This window comes from Phocoena sinus, chromosome 20 (assembly GCF_008692025.1).
Source record: "Phocoena sinus isolate mPhoSin1 chromosome 20, mPhoSin1.pri, whole genome shotgun sequence".
Lineage (NCBI taxonomy): Eukaryota > Metazoa > Chordata > Mammalia > Artiodactyla > Phocoenidae > Phocoena > Phocoena sinus.
Window position 1 is genome coordinate 37,896,605 of NC_045782.1, and position 22,369 is coordinate 37,918,973.

Sequence of the window (22,369 nt, forward strand, 5' to 3'; positions counted from 1 at the left end):
TAACCTCCATCCTTTCCACTGCAGGCTCTTTCCCTGGGTATGTTCCTGTTATTCTGGGGGAAGCTCTGTTATTTGGGGGGAAGGGAGGCAGCTGCCTACTTCACAGGTCAAGACAGAGTTAAAAACAAAACCGCAGCAAATTCAACACCCCGTGTCCTTCAGGGACTTTCCATGACACCTTCCTTCCCCCCTCTCCCCCAAGCCAGGGAGTACCTCCCCAGAGGGCCTCCCCACCCCAGGTGCAGTGGCTTTTGGCTTTTATGCAAACAACTGTCTGACCGGGAATGCTCTGCAGCCCGACCTTGTGTCTGTCCTGGCTGCAGGACCTCCTCTACCAGTCCTCAGCGTTCCCGGCCTTCCCAGAACTACCCCCCCCCCGCCCCCCCGCCCCCCCCCCCCACTTTTCCTCAGACTCTGGATTCTAGGAGATGGGAGGGAGGGAAGGGAGCTAGGTCTTGCCCCCCTGCCTGCCCTCGGGTGGAAGTTGCCTGCAGGTGGAGGTTTGCAGCGCAGCCTGGGTGAATGGCCTGCTTGTGTTGAGGGATGGGGGAGGAGGAGGGTGCAGGTGTAGGGAGGCCTCCAACGCCAGCCCCACCCCCACCCCCAAAGCCTCCACTTAGTTGCCAAGAACTAGTAAAGGAAGCTATCGTCAAGCTGGAAGTCCATTCAGCCCCAATCCCAGACCCAGCCAGCTGCCGAGCTCTCTCCTCAGCAGAGGAGTCTCCCTGCTTCCCTCTTTTCTGAGCTGCTTCTGCTCTGGGAAGGGAGTGAGGATGGGGAAGGCCACAGACCATCCTCTCCAAGGCTGAAAATCAGCTCCTGAGGGGCTATTTTCGAATGTATTTAATGCTCCAGTACACAGGCAGGCTGCAGAGCCATTCCTCTCTCCCTGGCCTTAGCGCTGAGACCGGAAAACCTGCTGGAGAGTCTCAGGGCCGTCTAGTGGTGCTGAAGACAGAGCCAGTGAAAGCTGCCACCGACCTGGCCCCGCATTTGCTAGCCCCTAACTTCAGGAACGTCTTCCTCCTGCCTCTTCCACAGAGGAGGGGAAAGGTAAGGCGCTCTGGATGAGGCTAAGCAGAAGGCCAGACCACCCCTCACACTCTTCCGACCTCTTCTGAGAGAGAACAGAGGATATCAAGACAGGAAGAGAGCCACGTGATCCCGATGCCATTCTCCTAGGAGCTCCCCCCAGCGCCTGAGGCTTGGGCCTCCAAGTATCTACAGACTACATTCCAATGTGGCCCAGTTCACCTGCAAGTTGAGTTTCCCAGCGTGGATGTTTCTGAGACCCCAGGGATGGATAAATCAGGACTTGCCTATCTTTCAGGAAGGACCCCAGCTGGGAGGGAGGCGGGCTGGTGTCTTGGAACTGGGAGACACCGTGCCAAACCTGTCGAGCTTGTCACGTCCAGGGCCCGACCTCCTCAGATCCCCTTAGTGAACTAAGGGCCAGTGGAACCAGAACCCCACCATGGGGACATGGGGGCCAGCGGCAGGATACCAACGGCAGGTTCAGCGAGGCATCAGGCAAGATGTTTTATTTCAATGATAATTCTCTTTATCTAGGTATCTGAACTTTAAGAAAGAGCCAGAGGGGCTAAATTAAGAAACTATTCCGAGGGGCAGAATTAATTCCATTTTCTGACAGCAGCAACGACAAATGATAGGCATGCACAATGACTAATTTTAAACACACCAGTATTTTTTTTTTTTTATTTTTCAGTGTAAAAATCAAACATAATAAAGAAACTTTGAAAACTATCAGCAGGGTTGTTTGTGATGCGGGAATGCATTCATTACGGTTCTGGCAAGGTTAGCATTGCTACATTTCAGAAGCTGCTCCTTTACACAGTCTTTACAGAGGAGTAGGGCACTACAGGGCTACAGCGGGTCAGACTCCAGGTAAAATCCGAGAGGAGTCAAGAGAGAAGGTCACTGCTGGGCAGGGAGGGCATTTCTGAGAAACCCAGATGAGCGTGCTGTGAGCACAGGCTGTGTCAAAACCACTCGGCAAGTTCTCTCTCCCTCACTCCTGGTGGGAAGGCCACCCTGAGCCCCAAACCACGTTCCCTTCTCTGCCCCGCCCCCGCCCCGTCATTCTGCAGACAAGGGTCATCCACAGACCACACGTGTGTTGGCTTTGGCAACCAGAAATTTAAAATAAACTATGGTTTTTCCAGTAGCCAAAATGATCCCTCACCAAAGCTCACAGACTGAGAACCCGAGCATGCAAAACCACAGTCTGGGTGAAGGGATGTCTGCTTTTCAAATGACCTGCTAATTCTTTGCAACCCACAGTAATTTGGTTTCTGTGAACCCACAGAAGCAGGCCCACCGAAAAGGACCTTGTCTGCTAACCTGGAAAAGTCCTTGTGTAAATGAGTCATTGGCAATGGGATCAGTCATTTTTAAGGCTGCCCCATTTTCCTAACATGTCAAAATGTCTGTTCTCAGTCTTTTTAGGAGAGGGTGAAGCAAAGCTGCACCCATATTCAGAAAATGAACTAGACCCCCCAGATGCATGTCATGGGCTTGGGAGAAGGCGGGTGGCATCATGGGACTGCTCTCCAGGCTTCTAGAGTGGGGTGGATGGAGAGATGGACAGTGAGAACCATTTGAGGAAACTCTAATTTGCTTGAAGAATTAATGGTTGAGGGCTCGTAAGACGGTGAGGGAGCAAAGCTAGGCTACTTCCCTGGCTTCAAAGCCATGAAGTATCTGTACCATGTGGTTCACAAACATTGGTTCTAAGGCTCGGCATATTCTTTACTCTTAGGCATTAAAACAACATGAAGGAAACGTGTGTGTTAGAGATCAGTTGCCTTCATTGGCAAGTGAATTACTATCACGGTCCTAGTATGGTCTTTGAATATTTTCCATGTCTTTAAATCCAGATACAGTACATATAGTGGAAAATTTGCAACCATCCAACAAAATCTGCCCCCACACACACAAAAAACAGAGTAACTTTACCTAATAGACAAAATTACATGAAACCTCACAACGTCCTTGGGAGGTAGATATTGTTATGTCCTTACATTTTTAAAAATCAAAACATTAACATTCCAGTTTCAAATAACAACTCAATATCAGCATATAAGACACTCCAATATTGTAATATTCAGAGGAAACTTGCCTCCAGCTTCTTCAAAGACCTGTTTCTCATGTTTTTAAAAAAATTTTTTTAAATTCATTATTTATTTATAAATTTATTTATTTATTTTTGGCTGCATTGGGTCTTCGTTGCTGCGTGCGGGCTTCCTCTAGTTGCAGCGAGTGGGGGCTACTCTTCCTTGTGGTGCGCAGGCTTCTCATTGCAGTGGCTTCTCTTGTTGTGGAACACGGGCTGTAGGCGCACGGGCTTTGGTAGTTGTGGCACGCAGGCTCAGTAGTTGTGGCGTATGGACTCAGTAGTTGTGGCACATGGGCTTAGTTGCTCCGCGGCATGTGGGATCTTCCCGGACCAGGGCTCAAGCCCACGTCCCCTGCATTGGCAGGCGGATCCTCAATGACTGCGCCACCAGGGAAGCCCCTGTTTCTCACGTTGCTGGCATGATGTGGGACACGCTATATACAGCTTGGGTAAACAGAGGTACAGTCTTGTGCTATGAGCTCATACAAGTCGAAAGCCTACACCTCTCTTCTAGGCTCTTCCAAGTCCACAGTCTCCGACCCTGGGTTCACTCATCATTCTCAGAACTGTTCAGTCTGTTAGGCTTAGAGAACAGAGTCCTTTCCCTGGGATGACCCAGGTTTAGCATTTGGTTTCAGGTCAAAATTGTCCTCTTTACAGGCACTTAAATCCCAAATCATTCTGCTTTTCTGAACTCTGCCTATAGAGATTCTCTGAACTATACTTTCTGTCTGAGCACAAAAATAGCTCCTAATTCTTTAAAAGATAAGAGAGATCACTGTGTATCTCTTGTCTTCTGCACAGCCTAATTCTATTTTCTAGGACAGAAGTTTCATCACTCCACTTTCTTTTCTCTTCTTGAGCTCAAACTCCTAATTCTGAGTCTTTGTCAAAGAGCCTGGACACTCTGAGAACTCAAACCTTAAGTATCACAGAGTTTCCAAATCTCCACTAGAGACCAACGTACCTACTCGTACTGGAGTACACTTTAAAGTTAGGACTTCAAACACTAAACATTTAACATTTCCATTACAGTCTTACTGGCTGTCCTGGGATATATATCAGAAGTACTGCTTTTTTCCCCTGAAAACATTCTAAATCTCACATTTAGCAGGAGGAAAAAAAGCAGAGGATAAGAACAGTGATACAGAGGCTACCTGGAAAAAATGTTATGTTGACGTGAGATTTCTTAATAACACAGCGTTTCAACTGAGTAAAATTTTGTGTTTTTAAACATTTATCTTTGCAAAAGAAATCTGAGGTCACTTTACTTCTGGGTCTGGCAAAATGTTAAGCCTTGCATTTAAAAGGTGAGACATTTTGTCACTGACAAAGTCAGAAGCTGAGTCAGGAACAGTTCAGAATGGGTAACAAAGCATAGGATTAGCTAGCTTCTCTGTGTCAAGGCTAATATATCTTTTTGGGAGAATGACTTAGGGAATCTAAAGCCTGGTGGATTTATTAACATCTCTCTTTTTCCCGGTGGTGTTGCTGGAGGGTAATGGGGGAGACACCTCTGTTTGGTTCTCTGCCAGGAGGAACACCTATGCAACAACTCAAATAGCGATAAGGAACATTTGGAGAGCCAGCTCTCGGCCTTTTCCACCCTCATCCCAATTCTGCCACCTTGGCTGTAAGGGAACTTTTCACGGGTTTGGTTGTTCCTCAGGTTTTGGTCTCCTGGGTGTGTGGTGGGGGCCTGGCTAATAAGAGGGTTGGTGGGAAATGGAGAGAGAAGACCTATGAGGCTCACGTTCACAGGGACTCTGGCTGAGAAAGGAAACGTGCTGTCGGAAGGGGCCAGGGGACCTCACCGTCCAGCAGGGTCAGATGTGAATCCTCCTCGGTCCTCCTTTCTAGGCATCTGGCTAAGGTTCTCCTTTACCTTCTTTCCCACCCCCAGCAAGGGAGGGGGTTAAGTAGAATAAGGACTGCCTGCAGAAGTAAGTGTTTACCTGTGTTTTGGGAACCACTACATACCACCTGTTTCAACTTCAAGATTTAAGAATGTGGAGTTTCCACATATACATTTTCTCTGGACTTGACATGTCCCAGTCCAGGCTCAGAATGCGACAACGAAAGTGCAGCCTGTGTGAGTGGTCACCCCACTCAGAAAACTGACCTCAGAAGAATGGAAATCATTCAGAAAATCCATTACTCACAGAGAAAATGAGGGTTATACTTAACAGAGTTCCCAGGTTGGTGGGATGGGCCTTAGTTTCACTATTTTAAGGTGCAGGAGTTGGTCTCTTCACTAAAGACTTTCCCACTAATCTGGTAGACACGCTTGCTTTCCCTAGCTTTCTCTCCTACTAATCCTTGCTTCCAAACGCTCTTTCTTTTGTCCCCTGAAGAGTCAACATGATGTGTGATATTTCAAGAATATAATAAGCAGCTCTTCTTTCACAATGGGTATATAAGCAACGTGGTGTAGCTTGGAGTCCAGGATTACGGAAACACAGTGAGGTACTGAAGACTACACACCGAAATACATCTAGTCTTTTAGCTGAAATCTCAAACGTGTTGGGACTGTTGCCATGGAATTTCACAAGATCTTTTTTCCTGAGACAGACGCCATGCTACAAAGAAGGATAAACCATTTGTGCAGTCTGTGGTGGAACATTTTAATTACTGGCAGCACATAAACGAGTTGAGTTTGAGCCTAATGCATAAAGCCCTTTCGAAATATCAAGGCAGATACATAAAACGCTAATCCACCAGGAATTGTGGATTCTTGGCTCCGGTAGAAATGTTCACACAGCTGACTCTTAATTTGTAAACAGGCTCCATGAAGTTGTTCCTGGAAGCAAATTTATTTTCCCTAACATAGGTTCTTTAAAAGGAGAAAAAAAAAAAAAAAAAAAAAAGGCTTTGGCAAGCAGCTGCAGGTGCCCGTTTGTGTGTACACTCTGGGGCAAGATCAAAATCCCTTCCTGTTTTTTGTTCCTCTCCACCATCCTCTTCACACCACAACTCAGTGGTTAAAGGAAAAACTTAACAATACTTCCATTTTCACACCAAAGAAATGTGAAACGTATATTCATATACATACTCTTCTGCTTAATACCCATACATTAAGAAGTTTAAAAAAATAATTGTGGTTCCTGCATAATCACATAAATTTAAAGCTGTAAAGGACCTTCAAGAACATCTGAATCCAGTTCCTAGTTCTATGGTTGAGGAAACTTAGTTTCAAGAGTGAAGTGATTTGCCCAAAGTCATTTGGCTAAGTAGTGGCAAATATGGAATCAGCAGATTTTGTGACCCTCATTCCAGTGCTACTTTTACTTTTTTATTTTTTTTTATTTTATTTTTTATTTTTTTTTGCGGTACGCGGGCCTCTCCCATTGCGGAGCACAGGCTCCGGACACACAGGCTCAGCGGCCATGGCTCACGGGCCCAGCCGCTCCGCGGCATGTGGGATCCTCCCAGACCGGGGCGCGAACCCGTGTCCCCTGCATCGGCAGGCGGACTCTCAACCACTGCGCCACCAGGGAAGCCCTACTTTTACAATTATTACATCACTTTTCCTTGATAGCATGTCCCCCATAATTAATGATAAAGATGACCGACACATCTGCAGAACCGAGGTCAGACTTTCGGGAATCTTTGTGGAATACAACAGCTCCATTTAAAATGGGGGTTGGGAAACACCCCCCCCACACACACTCCGACCTGCCTGATCGAGGATATCCTGCCAGCAGAGGTGCTCCCCTCTCACTCGATCCTGAAGTTCAGCTCTGATCCTGGTCATCCTCGGTTCCTTTCCTGTGGGGAGGGGGAGGCTAAGTCATACTTTCAGGATTCTTTGGTATTTTTTTGGTCAAAAAATCATTGGCCAGTGTGCTTTGGGTTTGTCCACCAATATTCCATGAAGGAGATGAAAAACTTTCAGGTGGTTGTTCCTCCTTCCCTCCATCCCTGGGTGCCGCTGCTAAACAACTCCCCGCCTCAGAACCAAGCCTGCCACTCGAGATAGCGGGAAATGGATGCCATCACCCACGGTGGACAACCTCCTGGAGTTCCCATGACAGTCTATACTGAAGCCATTAGTTCTTCTGAGAGAGAGTTTCTCCTGTGCATGAATGGTTTGACTCAAAGCAGCTTTTAATTGGAGACGGGAGGGTAAAGAGTAGACGCGGAAGTACCATCAGAAAACTTGGGTTATTTTTGCTTGTGTGATAGGAAGTGGATCTGATGCTTGGAGACTAGGGGCTTCAGTTATTGGTAACATTTTATGGCTGTTCTCTTCCTTATTGTTAGACTATAATTTGCGATGGAAGGTTTATATCCTAACCCTTTAGTCTTGTGTGAAGTGCAGAAGGGCAAGCCTTCCCAGCAAGGTCAGCTGGCCAGCAGTTCTTCTCTGTGGACCTGGGCATATGGCTAAAAGTCTTTTTCCACATGTGGCTGATGTATCTCAGAAACAATGTCTCATGCAGCACAACCAGGGGACTCTTCTGGTTGGCAACAGACTCCAAAGAATGCCTGTCTATTGCTGCAAAAGACAATGACCAAATGCTTCATTGGCTTTTAAATATCATAAAATTCAAGTCCCTGATGGGAAAACAAAGGTTTCACAAAAGTAGTAACATGATATATCTGCAAACAATTTCTGAATGGGGACAGCATTTCTCTGCTGCCCATGTGAACGTGATCCTTTGGACACTAAAATGGCATGAAAAGGGGATTGGAACTGAGTTTGTTTTGAGAGCGATTTGTTAGGCGAGGGGTATTATCAGCTTTTAAAAATGATGTTGAATGCTCAGGTGCAAATCATCTCTGGGCCCAGATCTTCACTTCAGCATGGCTCTGTGTTCTCCTCTGGCTATGTGAGACGAGAACTCATAGCGATCGTGGCTTCGATAGCCACACATGTTACACTCAAAAGGGTCACGAAAGCCGTGGCAACCCATGTGAATAGTGAACATCACGTAATCCAGGAAGAGGACTCGACAGTGGTCACACCGGTACACATCCATCACCTCCCCTTCTTTGTTGATCACTTTGATGGAGTCTCTTGGGCAGATGGGTGGGGGCTTGAGGAGTTCATAAGAGCGGGGGACCTCCTTCAGAAGTGGCATCCCATTGCGGGCCCGAGAAGGGACCATGTGATTTTGCTGGTAGATGTGATTCTGGCGTTCCTCATGGTTGCTGTCAGTGTCCGTGGAGTCGTGGCCACTGTTGTTGGGGGAGAGGCCTCTTTCAGAAGGCAGGCTCTTCTCTGGCAGCTGGACGTTCTTCTTTTCCAGGTCCTGGGGGGCACCATTCGGCATCTCGGCACGGGTGAGGGCTATGGGGTACATGCTGCTGATAACTGGGACCATCTCTGAGGTGGGAGCAGGCGGTGTCTGGACCAAGGGGCGCAGGGCTTCGGCACCAAGATAGCTGATGGCGTTATTGATGGCCTGGTCCATCATTCGGGTCTGCATCATCTCACTCTCTTTCTCATACACATAGCTGGGATTATAGCTGACGTCAAAGCAGTGGCGCTTCTCACCTAGAACAAGGGAAGGAAAGAGTGACAAAAGGGACAACACAAAGGCAGAGAGTTTGTAAAATTATTTTCTGGAGTCCTTGAAAAGTGAGGAAGGACAAGTGGCCTGTTCAAGAACACTCAGCCCAGGCAGAATGGCCCCACACGGGTGTTGAAGCCTCAGGGGACAGTGATTGACAGCGCATGCTTGGACAGTCAAGATACCTGAAACCAGCAGGCAAAAGGGAGAGTCAGAGATGTCACTAAGTTGAGGCTACAATGTGAGTTGTTTCCACTGATCATGTCAGAAGGGAACGCTGGAGAAAAGAAGCAAGAGAACACCAGGAGGGGGCTCAAGAGGGGGCAAGGCAGCTGACAGTGTGCAGGAGCATGGGGACCTCTGCACTTCTATTGTCCATGAACTCTGAAGACACAGTCGATCCCCGAACTCTTAGTTTGCTTGCCCTTTTCTGCTTGTAATACTAGGGAGCCGGGGGCCGGAAGTGCTGCAAAAAGTGGGGATGCTCTGGCCTCGGCAGCTTTTTAAATAGCTGCAGAGGCAGAAAAAATAGCCCCCCAAACTCCAACTTACCACTTCCCAGACACGTCAGTTATCAGACTGACTGAGATTTAAATAAAAGAGCTTCAAATGTAGAGAGTTTTAGAAAAGTCTTTTTCTTGATGAAAGATCACCATGATCTTCACCCTCTTCATAAAGTGTGTTATTCTTCTTTTGCTTGAAAAGATGTATCATTGATACATGTGTGATCATTAGTACTTATCTCACACTTAACTGAAAAATTTACTTGTGGTCACCCTCTCCTATTTCTCATGTCACACTGCGGAGAAATTTTGAAAACAGGGTTTAGCCACCTTCAGGGCGTGTGGGTGTTGTGTGTTAGAAAACAGAGGCTCTCTGGCCACAGGGAAGGCAGGAGCGGGATCTTCAATGATGGCAGATGTGCTCAATGGTGAGTGGCTGGTAGAGGCAAGAGAAAGTGGGGAAGATGTGTCAAGGGCTGGAGGTGAGGCTAACATTATTGCTGATGCTTTTTCATTCTGTAGACATTGGATTCTGAGAGATTTGCTAAACCGTATCCTCTCTTCCCTAACATTTCCTAGGCATGTTGTGGTTCCAGAACGTATCACTGCCATACAGTAAAGGCTTCGGGGAAGACAAAACAGAAGAAAACAAAAAGGATTGGAAGAACCAGTTTCTGTTCTTGAGGTATCTCCAACCTAGTGGGAGAGAAATAAGACTTGGCTAGATGGAATTGGAGAAAAATAAATGTTAAAAGTTGAGAAAGGGCTGCCTTGCTCTATGGAAGCTTTTGATTTTATTTTAAATGCCATGTTTGAGGCGTTTAAGCAGGGAGGGTGACGTGTCTTCTGTAAAAAGAATTAAAAGGGAAGGGCAGGGTGGTTTGTAAATATACAAACTGTATATTTAAGTGTTATGGGAACGCAAAAAATTCAGGAGTACTTGTGGAAGGGAAAACATTCTTGGGAAACCTAAATTTTGAGAAGGGTCTTGATGAACTGGTAGGATTTAGATTTTCAGAGACGTAGAAGAGATATCCTAATTGAGGGATGTGGATGAATCAAGACAGACACGTGGGACCGTCCAAGACATGGGCTGGGAGGGGTGAGAGAGTCTGGTTAGAGCAAAATATCAAGAAGTGTGGAAGAAAGAATTTCTCAAACTTCACTCAGCCCTCCACATTCCTCAATATTCATACCCCAGGGTGGTGTGGTGGTTGAGAGCACGAACTCTAGAGTCAGATGGTGTGGATTCGATGCTGCCTCATCATGACTAGTTGTGTGACCTTGGGTAAGTTACTTAACCTGTCTATGGCTCCATGTCCTCACGTAAAATGGGGGTAATAATTGTACCTACCTCAATTGGTAAGCGCTTAGAACAGTGCCTGGCACATAGAAAGCACTTGGTAAATGTTAGGGTTTTTAATTTTGTTTGACTCAGCTCGCATTTCCTTCCTTTCTTTTTTTGCTGAAGAAATTTGTTTTTTAAGGAAACTTTATATCACTAACATAAACAGAAAACCAGAATCACTTGCCACAAATATAAGGTAACTATGAAAAATAAAGACAATTAAATTAAAGTTTGATCAGATACTGTAAGTACCTGGAGACAAAGATCCCCTCTCTCTTTGCTAAAAATAGAGATTACCAAGTGTGTGATTAGTGTTGAAGACAATTAACATCTAGTTACGTCTAAATCTTTCTCCTTGGTATAATCAGGAAGATTGAAAGAGAACTAAAAAGAAAATAACTTTCTTGCCATGTGGATCAAGGTTTTCAAATGCTCTGTGAGCCTCCTGGCACTTTGCCTCCAACATTTTAGGAGACACTGAAAAAAGATAACACGTGGTGGGACCAAATGATGGACATTCTGAATAACCAATCGTAGGGTTTAGATTTGGACAAACGGCAAACCTCTACAAACCGCATTGAGCAAGAGATGCTTGTGGTCAAAATGTTATTTTCAGGATATTAATGTAACAGCAATGTGTAAGGTGGACCAGAACAGTGAGAAACTGGAGACGAAAAGACCTGCTAAAAGATCCAATCTAATCAGATAGATTTGTCCTGTATCCCCACTACCTTAAGGCCAACCTGACAGTTTCCAGACAAATACCTGAGAGAAAAAATATGCACAGAAAATCACCGTACCTTGGCAACTCAATAAAAAGGAACAGAAACGTAGACCTTTGCCAAAGTAATCAACGGTTCTTCTTTTCAACTGCCAGATTGGATAAGTCTCTGATTAGAGCTGTTTGGAAGAACGAGACTGAGGACATGAAAGCTGTCTAAAGTCACAAATATTCATTCCCCTGAAAGTGACACAGAAATGATGAGCTTTGTTTCCTGGCCTTTTCAAGGTTACTGATGATTTTCCAGTGTGGTTGGTTCTACTCAGTTCCCCAAATACCGGGGGTCCCTGGAAATCTTTTTAATCTTTTCGCCTAACAGAGAGGCTCCAGAAATTTTCCGAGGTGGGGCAGGCACATCACAGACTCTGCTTTTCTCTCTTCTCCCAAGAGTTGGTTTTACTTAACTAGGCCTACAATTTCATAATCTATCCACCTGCAGCACATGTCAGAAAACAGCTGAGTGCTGAAGTTGTAAGAGGCAAAACAATCAGAGGAAAATCAACCCCTGGATGAGTGGAAATGTGTGACTGAGTTCTGTGGTTAACGCAGACCATTGTTCATTGTTAAGAAGATGGGAGAGCCTCAGATCTTCACGTGCACGCAACCTGCACTCATCAGGTCCCCTCATCTCCGAGTTACGGTAACTTGATTAGCGCAGATGATTATCAGTCACCTGTAGACACGATGACTCAATGTGTATGAAACTCAGAAGGGGTAAGCTACAGTAATTGAAAAGCCAACAGCTCACGTTTCTTTAGTAATACACTCATAAAAAAGGTTACTCAAACCACAAGAGTGTAACTGCTCCCAAACCTGCACAGAGCTTCTAGTCCAGCTTCTAGTCAAAATCGTACCACACACGTTTGAGTGATTAATGAGAGAAGCTTCGGGCTGAATTAGAGGTTTTCTTCCAATGATAATACAAATGGCAACAACAAGCCCTAAGTTTAGAAACCAAGGCTACTTGGTTGGGCCGTCCCCTAACTGTGATCCCTTTTAAAGGTGTCAATCCCTACCATCTAGGCTTTGGTAACTCTGAACTGAGCAACTGCCTGACCTGAATTGCTGCAGTGTGGTGAGGGCATATGGTTGTTGGCTTCTAAATGCCAACTTGAAAGTACAGAATCATAGCCTAAAGCTAAAAGGGACCTTAGCTGAGCATGTGGATTTAGACCTCTGCCTTTGGGATGGAGGGACAAGATCCACTACTCTAACCTGTTTACTTCTCTACTCCACAGTACTGAGCACTGTGCCTTATATATAATACCAAGAAGAACAGCTACTATTTATTGAGCCACTACTATATACCCAGTGCTGTCCTAGGTACTTTGCATATTGTCTCACTTTACCTAAGATGAATTATCATCTCTTAGTCAGATGAAGGACCTAAAGCACAAACGGGTTGATTAACTTGCTCAGGTTGCTCAGCTGGTAAATGGAGAACCAGGATGTGATCCAAGGGCCCATATACCTCAGGATATGGTTGAGCATTAACTGCTGTTTCCTGGCTGCTACCTCGCCCATGGCTGCACAACCCCACCACTAGCAATGACTTCAGATTCTCTGCTGGGATGGTTCCCATAGGCAGTAGAAAAGCAACTGTGCTTTGTTGCATATGGACCAGTAGCATGCATTCAAGAAATTTCTGTGATGAACAGAGTGGTCATGATGTCCGTAAAGTGCTTAACAGAGTACTGGCACATGTAAGCACTCAATAAGTGGTAGATCTATTATTATTGTTGTTGTTATTTGCCTCACACCATGTTAAGTGTTTTGAAGAATACAAACTTCACTGCAATCCAGGAGGAGATGTAGTATGTACACAATTTCATTACAAATTAGTATCCTTAATACTATGTGGTGGAACAAAGTATAGAGTAGCCAAGAGAGTGGAGAGAGAAAAATACGGACCATGTCTCAAATATGCCACGTAACATGGGACAAATATTAATCTATTCTCTCCTCTAAAGTCGCCTTGAAATCTGAGGTGGTAGTAGTGGTGGTGGTGGAGACAGTTACACACATCACAAAAAGCAGACTGTTAAACTCGCCTTGAGTGCAGAGGGAGAACAGAGAAGAGAGAGAATTCAGGCAAGTATGGGAATGTAGACCACGTGGAGGTTTAGGGGGCAGATGGGAGGGAGGGCATTCCAGACAGTGAGCATGGAAAGAAGGATTACAAAGAAGTGGGAGTAGTTCATTATTGGCTGAATTAAAAGATTAGTCGGTTGAAATGATACATTCAGAAAAGATAACTTAGAGACAGATTGTGAGAGACTCAGAACGCCTGGGTGGTTTGGATTTTATTCTGATGGGGAGCCATTGAAAGATTTTTTGAAGAGGAGGAGAAATTATTTGAACATTAGAAAAATAACGATTCTGAGGTTACAGTCATCATGATGGGATAATGTGAAATACTGGGGTTTTCTTTAAGCCTTTAAATTTCTTCAAGTCATTTAACTGTATCTGCTGATGCCTTCATACAATTTCCCATGTATCATTGATTACTCGTACTCCAAGCACATATCCTCCCCCCAGAAAAGGGCAGGTAATCAGGGTAAGTGGAATATCTGACGATGATGATGGCTCTGATCTCAATCTAAATGAGACTGAAGTGGCTATAACACCTCTTCCAGGAGGAGGAAGGCAGAGGGTAGGAAGCCACAGAACGAGAAGCAGGAAGGAGGAGAGAGAACAGAGAGAGCCATGGGGGTGGCAGAGAGGAAAACTGAGCTGGAAACCACATTTTGTTGCTGCAGAAGCCTTTGTCCTCTGTGAGTCACCGTGAAGTGCTATTTGGTTGTCATCTGCCCTGATGGAGTCACCACAGATCTTTTCTCAAGAAAACACACCCTTAAGAGAGAATGACTGCCCTTCTTCAAGGCTTTTTCTTCCACCAGCTTTCAATGACTAGACCCTTCCCTTTCCAAAGCTCCTGGGTAGCACATATGACATGCACTGCTCTGGGTGACTTTCTGGGAGAGGAGGGCCTTGGACTGCAGCACTTTATAGACCCAGGCTCTGGCCCTGCTCTGTCACCTACTAGCTGCATCTCTCCATCTTTCCCTTCCCCCTTCCCTCCTTAGTGAAAGAACTTCACTGGGTGGTTCCTAATATCCCTTCCAGCTCAAAAACGTTATGACTTTTGATGCTTATAGGATTAGGGATTTTGGCCCTTTGGGAAGGGATGGGAGAAGATACTTTTTGCTTTTAGAAACAGGTATTAAAACTGCTTCCTGTTGCTCTGTTAACCAAAGCAGACAATTTCTCATTAGTTACTTCACAGGGAGAACCGACAGTGTTTGCTGAAGTGTCAAAACCTCACAACATGTTTACCGGGGGGGTGAGTGAGATCTTTTTTCATGTTCTTTTCAACATGAAAACTTCCTTTAATAAAGTAATACATGAAATTTAAAAAAATAGGGAGATGCTATGGTAACCACTTCGGTCTAAATAACACATCTGTTTTTGGAGAAAGAATGAAAATCAGAGAAAGAAATATGCAGAAATGTAGTCATTTTCCTCCTCCCTTCAGGAGGGAAATCTGGCCTCTATTTTGAGCCAAGTATTTGAAGATGGCCTAGTTAGAAGCATAGTCAAGCAAGTTTGTAACAGGAGAATAAGATTCAGAAAAAAGACAATCCCTAAAGGGCTTAGGTGCTAAAAGTAAGGTCTTCTTGTCCTTTGGAAAGAACAACTAAAAAGAATGATTTTGATGATGTAAAGATGCTGATTTCTAATGAATGTGTGTCAATTTATTTCCTATTTTATAGAACGTGATTCAAAATTTCTTGGAGAACTAGGAAAAAAGAGATTTCATTTTTCTCCTACTCTTCAACAGAGGCATGCTTTTGTGTTTCTAAATGCCTTTAGACTTAATCCAATCCATCCCTCTTCCTCAGTTCATCTCTAATGGATGAAAAATGCTATCTACTGGTAATTATCTCAAGCCTGTTAGGAAAGTAACAGGCTGACCTGATGGTATAATTTCACCTTTACCCTCATAGTTCAAGAGGTCAGGGAAGCCAAGCTGTGCAACTGTCAACAAGGATTAAAGGGAGTGACTCATTCTTCCTTCACACTTTACCCATTGCCATTTCCCTGGCAGCTGAATCTTTTCAGAAAATGATGCCTGGGAGAGGAAATATAGGAGAGAGAAGAGAAGGAGGGGAGACATTAGCCCCATATGTTTTATATCACTTCATCCCATATACTGCACGGTGTCATAATGTTCCTTTATCTACCCCTTGATATTACTATTTTCTGTCAAAAGGTGGATTCAGTTAAATGATTGAAGGGGCTTCTTTGAGTTTTGAACTCTCTTAAGGTTCAGGGAATAAGCTAATGCTATAGGACGAGAACAGTGCTCAGGAACAAGAATGTCACGTATATGGCAGGAGCTCTGTAACCGTTTGCATGATAAATGAATGGACGAAAGAGCAAATGAATAAGTAGTAATGTACTAAGTAAAATATATAAATGTTGAACTAATGCAGCTGTTCTATAGATTCTCAGATTAAATGACATCTTCCTAAAAAAAACCTCCTCAATTATATACCATGGTTTATAACATAAAATAACATACCATATTTGTACAACCTTGAGAAAAAAGTTATCTGAAGTTATACATATAGGTTTATAAACAAAAAGTGGTGCTCATTATTGCTGCCTTTCATAATTCATCTTGCAGACTTACAGAATGGTAGAGCTGCGAGGGACCTTCTCGATCACTTCATCACCTGTTCGGTCTACTCATTTCACAGGTGAGTAAACAGAGGCCCAGAAAGGTTACGTGATTTGTCTAAACATACACAGTTAAGAAATGACTGAACTGGAATCACAACCTCAGTCTTTTGGCTTCTAATCCAGTGCTCTTCCTACTGCACTTTACCACAATTTATAAAAAAAACAAAAATTCCCCCAGCTATTCAGGGCCCCAAAGTCCAGAAGTTGCTACCTCAGCTCAAATCAAGAGTTAACTCTACTGGGTTTCCTGATTCCATCTCAGAGAGACCATGATGGTTCAGAAGATGACAGAGATCAGTACCTACAAGATCAGCACCTCTCCTGAGTCTGGAAATGGAAGAGTGAAAATCCTCTGGTCACAATGGTAATAAACAAATGGAATGGATCCCCTATGCAATAAGCAAAATGGCATGGACTTGGATATGTGAAACATGTGTTTTTAAACCCATGAAGATACCGAAGCAACTTTTATCTTATTAAGTAGGGCTTTAGCTCAAGGACAGGTTTAGGGCAACTATGTGGACTAAGTACCTTCTCTCATATTTTAGTTCTCTTAGACCAACATGCATTGACCATAACTGGATTGAAATTAAGTCACTTTACATTTTTTTTCTTTCCCATTTCTCCCCATGTTTCTCCCCACCCATATCAGCTGCAGCCATTTCTACAGCCGAAACATCCCCCAAATTAAATTACACTCATGGCATAGAATAACAATCCAAGCTTCCTTTTGTACGCCAGTCAGAACCTCTTCACATAAGTACAGCTCAAAAGAGGTATGAGCAATGCTCTAAGATAACGTCTTGGAATCACAATTGGTCCACTGTGCCTAAACCCCATACGGAAGTCACCACACGCCCCCTGACATTTCTCACCAAGGAGAGGGAAGATGGTAAAGAGGATAGGGTCTCTCTGAAATGAAATTCGCCAACTTTAGTCTGACACAGTTTATTCTTAAAGTGACTAAAAGAATACAATAACTTCTCAGTCAAACAACATAAAATAAATAAGTATAAATACCAAGCTAGGAGGACAGGAATAAAGACACAGACGTAGAGAATGGACTTGAGGACACGGGGAGGGGGAAGGGTAAGCTGGGACGAAGTGAGAGAGTGTCATGGACTTATAAATACTACCAAATGTGAAATAGATAGCTAGTGGGAAGCAGCCGCATAGCACAGGGAGATCAGCTCAGTGCTTTTGACCACCTAGAGGGGTGGGATAGGGAGGGTGGGAGGGAGACGCAAGAGGGAGGAGATATGGGGATATATGTATTTGTATAGCTGATTCACTTTGTTATAAAGCAGAAACTAACACACCATTGTAAAGTAATTATACTCTAATAAAGATGTTAAAAAAAAACAAAAACAAGCTAGGTAGCTTTGAAATATATGGGTTCTTTCAATATATCTCTATAATTCACATAAAATTAAAAAACTAATTAGACCAGAATAAAGTTTAACCAGATTTAAAAACCAGGCAGGCACTTGATATCTGTAAAAGCTATTGAAAAGAATAAACACAAAAGGACTGAAGTAAGAAATCAACAGCAGCAGCAAGTAGCTTTGGAAAAACAGACTGACAGGTTTCTAAAATATTACTGGTGTTGAGGGAGGTCTATTTTCGTGTGATAACTATTTTTGTTCAATATCACCGACTTTCAATTTATAGCAAAACCAGTACATTCAATTCAGCTGCCTACTTCACAAATACAAATCTATTTAAAATATCATAGTCACATTTATGTAAACATCTGGGAGAATTCAACACAATATTTCTGCCATTTGGCAGTCCTAACACTTTAATGGACATAATTATTTCTTAGCCATCTCATTCTTGCTGTATTTTTTGACAATGTGAAAACCAATGGTATGAAAATTAACTCCAGTAAGACAAATGATTAAATCAAACCTTGTTATTTAAATCTATGCATTCCCAACCACTTTCTCTTAAAACCAATTCTCAATCAAATTCAAGAAAATATGGCAATACATTTTAGGGCATGAAAAAAGTTTGAGCATGATAAGGGAACCAAGTTGTAAAACATAGTTGCAAAAGATTACAAAAATGCTATCTTGAACATCTTACTGGTATCAATTGCACAAACCCTCTCATGGAACATATGTCATTCGGAATAAAGAGGAAGGAACAGCATTTTTAACACCAACTTCATTTAAGAAATTGGATACCAAATAATCCCATCTTCAGTAGTTAAGATTCTTTAGTTAAAATATTTTATCATTTGCTCTAGTTACCAAAATGAATCCTGAAGAATAAAAGTTGTACAATGGAAAATCAATTACCTTATTTTAACAGAGATTAAACTAGGAAGGGCCTGTGTAGTAAGCATCCTATGTTATCTCATTCAAACTATCTGCTAACAACAGCAGGAAAAAGGGTTGTATTCTTACCAATGAATTTCTGAGGCATTGAGCTTTTTCGCTTTGCCACATTGCTTGCTAATCTGTCCAGAACGAGAGCTCTTTCACTTCCCATCTCTGCTTTGATGTGTCTTGCCTCCGCACTTGCTGGTTTGGAAAAATGAAAAAAGAAGAGGGAAAAGAGCACGTTGACAAATGGAGAGAAAAAGAAATAAACTGGAAGGAAAAGTGTCAGAGGTCTGATGCAAACTCTGTTGTTACCTGTTATTACTGCTCAGATTCTTGCCTGGGTTACCTGCTGTGGTCAGTGAAGCCAACACCAGGGCACATTCAAATCTTGCAGTCTTATGCCGACATGGGAAAGCCCAACCCATCCCCAACCAGTACCTTCATTAGCAAGAGGAAGTATTAAATAAACAGCCTGGACGTGGTTGGTTGCAAAAAGATAGATAGATGGAGATCTTCTAACCCCCGATCAGCCTTCTTTCTGATTCTGAGTAACTGCATGTGACACCTGCAGACTGATATAATTCTTCTTAACAACTTTGAAAAAAAAAAGGCCGGTGCCCCAGATTTACTGCTATGTTTATGTTAATAGCACTTTTGAAAATAGATACACTTACCCAGACAGCGAGAAATCTACTCAGTGATTTGTGTATTGAAATTCTGAGTGTTTTTTTCTTTTTCTTTTTTTTCCAGCATGCTCCTTTCAGTTCCTGTCTTTTAAATTATATTTTTCTGGTCTCTGCATTATCTGTTTCATATGCTCTTCACATTTCAAAACTGTCTCAGTTAAAATTTCCCTGAGCAACACTTCTGTCTTGAAATTAAAGAACAATTTGTATAATGCATCTTTATTATATTTCTAATGAAAAATGTGAATAAAAACTGCCTAAGAATATGGTCCAGTTGTCAATCCACAAATAGACCTTTAAGTGGTATAGGTCTGTTGTTCTCAGACCTGCCTGAACATTAGAATCACCTTAAGAGCATAGAAGACACACATGCCCAGGCCCCCCTTCAGATCAATTAAATCAGGATCTCTGGTGAAGGGGCCTAGGCAACAGCGTTTTTTGTTTTTTTTTTTTTTTTTTTTTTTTTTTGTGTTACGCGGGCCTCTCACTGTTGTGGCCTCTCCCATTGCGGAGCACAGGCTCCGTATGCGCAGGCTCAGCGGCCATGGCTCACGGGCCTAGCCGCTCCGCGGCACGTGGGATTTTCCCGGACCGGGGCACGAACCCGCGTCCCCTGCATCGGCAGGCGGACTCTCAACCACTGCGCCACCAGGGAAGCCCCTCTCCAGATGATTTTTAAGATGCAGCAAGAATTGAGAACTGCTAGAAGAATATATAAATAGTGCCAACATCGAATCAACTAAATAGTAAATTGGAATAAATGTAGTACAATTTAGTCTGGTACATCAGGCAATACCCAATAAGAGTTTATGTCTGAAGTTAAAAGAGATACCAGCTGCTCTAAATACAAGGCTTTAAATGTTAACACATGATGCTAGCCAAAGCTAGGGATCAGTAAACTTTTTCTGTAAAGGGTCAGATAGGTAGTAAGTATTTTAAACTTTGTGGGACACGTACAGTCTCTGTTCCATATTCTTTGGTTCTTCCTTGACCTTTAAAAATGTAAAAACCCCTGTGCACAAATAGGCCGCTGGCTACATTTGGCCTGAGGGTCATAGTTTTGCTCACCCCTGCCCTAAGCAAACATGTTGTGACGCTACCAACATTTCCCTCTGTTTTATCATAAGCATTTCAGGGTGTCCAAGCTAAAATGAAGTATCTGTACATTCCTAATGTCTCTAAGGAAGAAGAAATTGAAATCAGCTTAAGTGACTAGAGTAAAAAGCAAGTGATGATTTTTACAGAATGGACTTTTTCCCCCCAAATACATACACAGATTTAGGAATTGTCGGTGCTCATTCTGTAGCTGAAGAGTTTGCTGTGTGAAGAGATTCTGATATACAGAAAAAATGTCAAAAGTTCCATGGTCTCTCAGATATTCAGTATCGTAAATGGACATGCCCAGAGAGAATAAAACTGGCCATCTCTGAAGTAAATGAAAGACAAAAAAAGACCTCAAGGAAGGGACTTCCCTGGTGGCACACTGGTTAAGAATCCACCTGTCAATGCAGGGGACAGGGGTTCAATCCCTGGTCCAGGAAGATCCCACATGCCGCGGAGCAACTAAGCCCGTGCGCCACAACTACTGAGACTGCGCTCTAAAGCCTGTGAGTCACAACTACTGAGCCCATGTGTCTGGAGCCTGTACTTTGCAACAAGAGAAGCCACCGCAATGAGAAGCCCGTGCACTGCAACGAAGAGTAGCCCCCACTCGCCACAACTAGAGAAAGCTCATGAGCAGCAATGAAGACCCAATGCAGCCAAAAATAAATAAATAAATAGATAGATAGAAAGAAAGACCTCAAGGGCAAGACTAGCAAGAATGGCCAGGGTGGGAGACCAAAGCCAAATAGGAAAGAGAGAATTCAAAGTATTAAATACTTTTCATTTTATTATTGGCATGGTTTTGGTTCTGTTTTTTTAAAACTCCTTGACAGTCATTACACAATAAATTATAAAGCTCAGTGTTTTAAAAATTCAAGAATAATGGCTCCAAAAATGAATAAGAGAAGAGGATGACAATGACCATATTTACTAGACTTTGTGAGTTTCTTATCAAAAATAATTCTATGCTCTAAAGAAATAAATCCCAGCCTTCAGTTTAAGCTATAACAACACTATTTGTGTAAATGAAAACAATAAGCGTCCGAATAAGGGAACTGGGCAGCTTTGGGGCCAGTGGTAAAGCACTGCGACTTTAGCTGACCGATCGTTGTAAATAACGGGCACTTTAGTGACAGAACACTGCTGTTGAGTGAAGTGGGTTAAATTCTGTCCAGCACAGGGATAGGTTTAAATGACCAAACAGGAAACTATTATACATATTATTTCCTTTCACACAAACCACCACCAGATGTGGCACTACCCAGAGCCCCAAGAGCAGAGAGATGAAAGACAAAGGCCTGGGATTTGAAATAAGTTCTTGAGGCTGTTAGAAGGAGGCTTTTTCTTAGAAGCATCAGAGAGGCAGCTAAGTTTGTGCATTGACTAGGAACATTCATTCTGGTTCCAGCAACTTTGAGAGCATTAAAGCCAGGTAAGGTCCTCCCCCACCCCCATGCCTACCCCATGTAGTTATTATCAAAAAGGATTTATAGTAAAACAAGAATGAAAAACAGTACTTTGGGAATTTTTAACTTTATCCCCATTTTACCACTGCTCTTATTAAGTCTTTTAGTTACTCCTCCAACGGCCCCATCATTACCCAGAGATCTGTTCGTCAGTCCCAGTACTTGCTGCAAGCATTATGCTGCCAGTTTAGTTTTCCCATTCGGCTCTCAGCATCTCCCTACATTTTACCAAAGCCACCCTCAATTACCACAAGCATCTTTCTGAGGACACATACTCTATATACTCTATATTTGGAAGGAGGCTAAAGTGGGGATACAGTGACCTAAATAACGTAATTGGGGCATGTCACTAAATGGCAACCTTCAGAGATGACATCATCTTTTATCCCTGGTTACTCACCAAGCTTGTCATGACAGTCATTTCTAGGTAAATCTTACTCTGGAAATCAGTGACCAAATGCCTGACATTTAAAAAGATAAAATTCTGGAGTGTTCACGGAGAGACTGATAATTTGAGGCAAGGGTGGAGACTTTCCCATATTCCACAACTCTGGTTGGATTGAAAGGAATCCTCTGAAACTACTAATCTAGAGGGCTGCCATCTACCCCACACCCACCCGCAGGGTCATTCACGCAAAATATCAGCTCCAAGATCCCAATCCTCATTGTACATGTGAACACACTCTAGAGATTAAGTTCATCTTTACTGAGTTAACTGTGTTTTCTAATTGGCAAGTTAGGCAAAGGCTAAAG

The 22,369-nt window shown here is 43.3% G+C and overlaps 1 protein-coding gene across 6 annotated transcripts in view; it reads right to left on the bottom strand.

The window, feature by feature from the left end:
• Positions 1-3,417: 3,417 nt before the first annotated feature.
• The window catches only part of IKZF3 (IKAROS family zinc finger 3), an 87,097-nt gene continuing 68,145 nt past the window's right edge, over positions 3,418-22,369 (bottom strand). For 3 of the 6 annotated variants that reach the window (XM_032616773.1, XM_032616772.1, XM_032616775.1), the window contains 2 exons: positions 18,442-18,558; positions 3,418-8,636 (listed from right to left, as the gene is read on the bottom strand). In XM_032616773.1, coding sequence (XP_032472664.1) covers positions 7,933-8,636; positions 18,442-18,558 — 821 coding nt within the window. In that variant the 3' untranslated portion in view covers positions 3,418-7,932. Of the gene's footprint in view, positions 8,637-18,441; positions 18,559-18,672; positions 18,924-22,369 lie in introns of those variants that run through there. The other 3 variants (XM_032616777.1, XM_032616776.1, XM_032616774.1) reach the window with 3 other exon arrangements.